Consider the following 4382-nt stretch of genomic DNA (forward strand, 5'->3'; position numbering starts at 1 on the left):
AAACTGTCCAGCAATTATTAGCCACCAATATTTAAAACCAAAATATTGGGCAACATTAGGAAAGCAATGCAAATAATTCTTTATCCTATTTTCTATCTCACTTGCTTGGAAAACCAAATGGGAAAATCATTTGTAGTGTGTGCTTGTCACAATTGGAAGAAAATTATAGGCTTCCACTAGGGACATATTTTATAATACAATTAAAATTCATGGAGCACAAACCACATTTAAAGCAAAATATTGGGTAACATTAAGAAAGCAATGTAAATAACTATCTATAGAAGAATTTTTAAACTATTCATTTATTTTTTCTTTGAGCATTTGTGCAGCAAGTGCCTGCTCTGAGACAGGTATCTTGCTAAACATTAGAGATCAAAGAAAAATGATATAGCCATTTTCCTAAGGATGTCACAGTTTAATATGGGTAAATAAGATGCAGAACATGTAGACCTGTGACCTGGAATGAGTCTTTTATTACATTAAGCTGACTAGTAGTTTTCAGTTTCATGAGGTATTTTGGAAATACTAATTCCATTGCCAGAGAAGATATTTATGCTTTTCTAGGCAATTAACAGTTTTCCTATCCCCATGACAGTACTAGGTATGTAATCATCACTCAACAGAAAATTAAAGATTTGACTTTTAATGTCCAGAGTAAAGCCAGGTAATATCCTCTGATCATATTTATTCATCTGTTTTATTATTTATTTATAGCTACACAAAATCAGTATGTGTACCAATACTAAATATACTCTCTTTGTCAAATTCTGAAACTGGAAAGTTACTTAAGGTTTTTCAAATGTTTTATAATTTCTCCTTTACAGTTCTACTTCTCTCATTATAGGAATCCCCATATGTTATGTACAAGAAAAATCATGAAATGTTTGAAGGAAATGACAAGTATGAAGGATACTGTGTAGATTTGGCATCTGAAATTGCAAAACATATTGGTATCAAGTATAAAATTGCCATTGTCCCTGATGGAAAATATGGAGCAAGGGATGCAGACACAAAAATCTGGAATGGGATGGTAGGAGAACTTGTTTATGGGGTAAGCAAATCAATTTATTGAAGACTTTACTTACATAAACCTAAAACTTCTTTTCAGTTGGGCACACATCACTTTGTAAACGTCTATTACTATTTTTTCAAATTTGCAGCCATGTTCAAAGGTGTTCAGATGTTTCTCTCTTTCATTAATATTGAAATTCACAAACGAGAGAAACTGACACTGGATAACTTCAAAATCAGAAAAGAGTTAAAAATTCAGAATATGCTGTCCTATTTGAAAAAAAAAAATAAAATCATTGACTTCAGGATCTGTGGTGACTATTCTCTTAAGCTTGATGCTGTTACGTTGTTGAACGGAAAAATACATCCATTAGTAATCTATATTTGATAACTGGTCATTATTTTAACTAGCTATTTATATCCCTGTTGTTTGTAATGACTCAGAAATATCTTTTATTTACTCGGTGAAATAGTCACCATAGTGCTTTAGCTTCCATAAAATATTCATCGATAATGTGAAATTCTTACAATTCTGCTGAACATAGTAAAATCAAACTGGCAGTTATCACATGCTAGTGATGGTGTAATATTTCAAAAGCCCAGAAACCAAACCTATAGCTCACAGAAGCTCTATTCATTGAGTAACCAATGAAAGTTATACACACTTGAAATGTATTCTGAAATTGCCTAAAAGTCAACTTATATTTCACATATTTCACCTTCAAACGTACTCTGTCTGATTAATCCCCACAAGACCCCTCTGAAAGGAAGAATTACACGGAGAGCCATCACTTTCCCAGAAAAGAGTGAAGATAGAAAGATTTAGAACATAACTGATGTCACAGAGGGACTCACTTTCTGAGCCAGAACTGCAATTCAATAGCTTCATGATTCTGCATCTTGCTTTTTAGACCATGATGCAATGAACATTCTTTGCACAGTGCAGTATGGTAGCTAAAACCTCAGCAGAAAGAGGAAATTGTTTGACATTATAAAACAATTGGTTAGTTTTATATCAACGGGAAAGAATCGCTGACTGATTAGGTGACCCTAAATGAGAAAAAGAAAATGCAGTTTTAAAAAAATCAAAATATATTCCACTACACGGTTCATCGACAGTTTCACATTGAGCTTTAAATCTAAAAGAAAAAGGGTTCCTAACGCTTTTGTTCTTTGATTAATATTTTAAATTTTTGATATAGTAACCAAATTTTAGACATGAACATTACCCATGTTTTTAGAACTACAGTAATTCATTGCCTTCAGAAAATACTCTAGAGTATTTCATCTCAAAAAAAGTCATTCTTGGATTACCAATTAGTTACGGATGGCATGACTCACCTGAGTTACCTTCTGGGGCATTTATTACACATCCCTCCTCTAAGGTCCTTATCCACTGGGCAGCCCAGGCTCACCCTTTCGCAAGTGTTCCAACCACATTTTATTCAAAGGAAATTGTTTAAACAATGGAAATAAATGACATGAAGAGAATAGCATAATTAACAAAAAAATTATTTCTGTAATACACCTGTCACAGTAACAAAAAGTTCCAAAGTCATGCAGTTCTCAGAGAAAAGATAACAGTGATTATTAATATGATCACATTCCTTAGTCAGCCAATCTGTGAGTGTTTAAAGACCCCAATCTCCGACATCTGAATTGTCCACTTTTCTCAAAAAGAGTCTCCCTCCATGCCTCATACATTCCACAGATTTGGCCCTTTCCATTTTGGCATCCACAAAGTCTGTACTTGCTTCTCAACTTTCTTTTTCTTTCTTACTGCTAACACATACATGAATGCCCGCTTTTCAGGGCCCTAGACAAAACTTGATCCATTCTCTTGTAGCAGACAAATCCTATTAGGCTGCAAAACGATTAACTTTGAATCCATTTTTTTTTTTTTTACTTTACTCTCTGCAGACTTTGTTACTATAATTGTTATGAATGGATTGTCTTTGAAATGTTCACATGTCACATGTGATCCAACACACCACCACATGGGAACCCAAGAAGCTCAGAACCTGTCTTACACTCTCAGGTCCTTTTTGCTACTGCACCTGTGCACTACAGCAAGTTCACTCTGATTTCCTGTGGTTTGCTTCTCCAGGGCCCTCTCCTAGGCCCAGCCATACTTGTATGTTTTTTTTTTTAATCCAAGGGAATAGTTCTCAAAGCACATTCCATTGCCCTCCAGCACCAGAATTACCTGTGGTGTGGATGAAAATGCTGAATCATTAGCCTCACTCCAGTAGTGCTCAAAATTCAAATCTCATCAAGCTCCTGCAGGAGATATTTGACACACTTAATTTTGGGAATCACTGAAAGGTAACAAAACAAGACACATGGGACATCCCCAATGTTAGCAGATAAAGGCCATATGTATCCTGTCTCTTTGCTGATCTCTTGAAACTTTCACAGATCTCAGACCTTTCAAAAATGTCCCTCATTGAGCACTGTTGTCACCACCTTCATCCAATGTTTGCCTTCTATTGCCTTTAGTTTTCTGTACAGGAAACACCTCCATTTTCCTTCCTGTGTCTTTCCCTTTAACATTTCTTCCCTCCTTACTGGAAACTTGCATAAATAAAAAATTTCAGAAGATACTACATAGAAAAATGTAGTATGTGAAAGGTGGCTTTTCAAGTCAGTGAAAAGATGCATTATTCACTTATTCCTGTTGAGACAGCAGAACAATGACTTGGAAGAATTAAAAATTTTGCAATGATTCATCATGAAATATACCAAAAAATTATAGAGGGATTACAGATACTAGAATAAAACATATATTGATAACAATTGATATTGATATGAGAATGATTTTTCTAAAGCATGAAATTAAAGACTGAAAACACAGAAAGATAATTTTATATGGTTACAACAAAATTTAAAACATATGTATTGCAATAAGACACCCTGAACTAAGTTATGGAAATAAAATAATTGATGAAGAGGGAAGTATTTGCAACATATATGGGAAATAAATGTTAATGATTTTAACATATTTAAAAATGGTCACATATTAGGAAGTAAAAAATGAATACCCAATATGGAAAACTGGAGGCAGATTATAATAAGTAATACATAAAAGAAGTAAAAGTAGCTATTTGTTTTATAGAGACAAATTCAAATTAATACAATGAGACCTCGTTTTCCATACAGAAAATTAATGAAGACAAATAAGAATAAAGATAAACAAGGCATTTCTGGTGTTCAACGCTGAACATACTTTTACATAGTCCCGGTGACAGTAGAAATCTATATCTTCTTTCTGGAGAAAAGTTGGGTAAAACATCATGGACTTTAAAAAGGTCATTACCATTTAGACCAGCAATTCCATTTCAAGAAATTTATCTTAAATAATCAAGATATTT

General features: G+C 33.7%; 1 protein-coding gene across 1 annotated transcript in view; it reads left to right on the forward strand.

The window, feature by feature from the left end:
- The window catches only part of GRIA4 (glutamate receptor, ionotropic, AMPA 4), a 548228-nt gene that overhangs the window by 481396 nt on the left and 62450 nt on the right, over positions 1–4382 (forward strand). Inside the window, exon 9 of the mRNA XM_012659122.1 lies at positions 845–1051. Within this exon, the coding sequence (XP_012514576.1) occupies positions 845–1051 (207 nt within the window). The remainder of the gene's footprint in view (positions 1–844; positions 1052–4382) is intronic.

The sequence above is a fragment of the Propithecus coquereli genome, unplaced genomic scaffold, assembly GCF_000956105.1.
Source record: "Propithecus coquereli isolate 6110/MARCELLA unplaced genomic scaffold, Pcoq_1.0 Scaffold6, whole genome shotgun sequence".
NCBI lineage: Eukaryota > Metazoa > Chordata > Mammalia > Primates > Indriidae > Propithecus > Propithecus coquereli.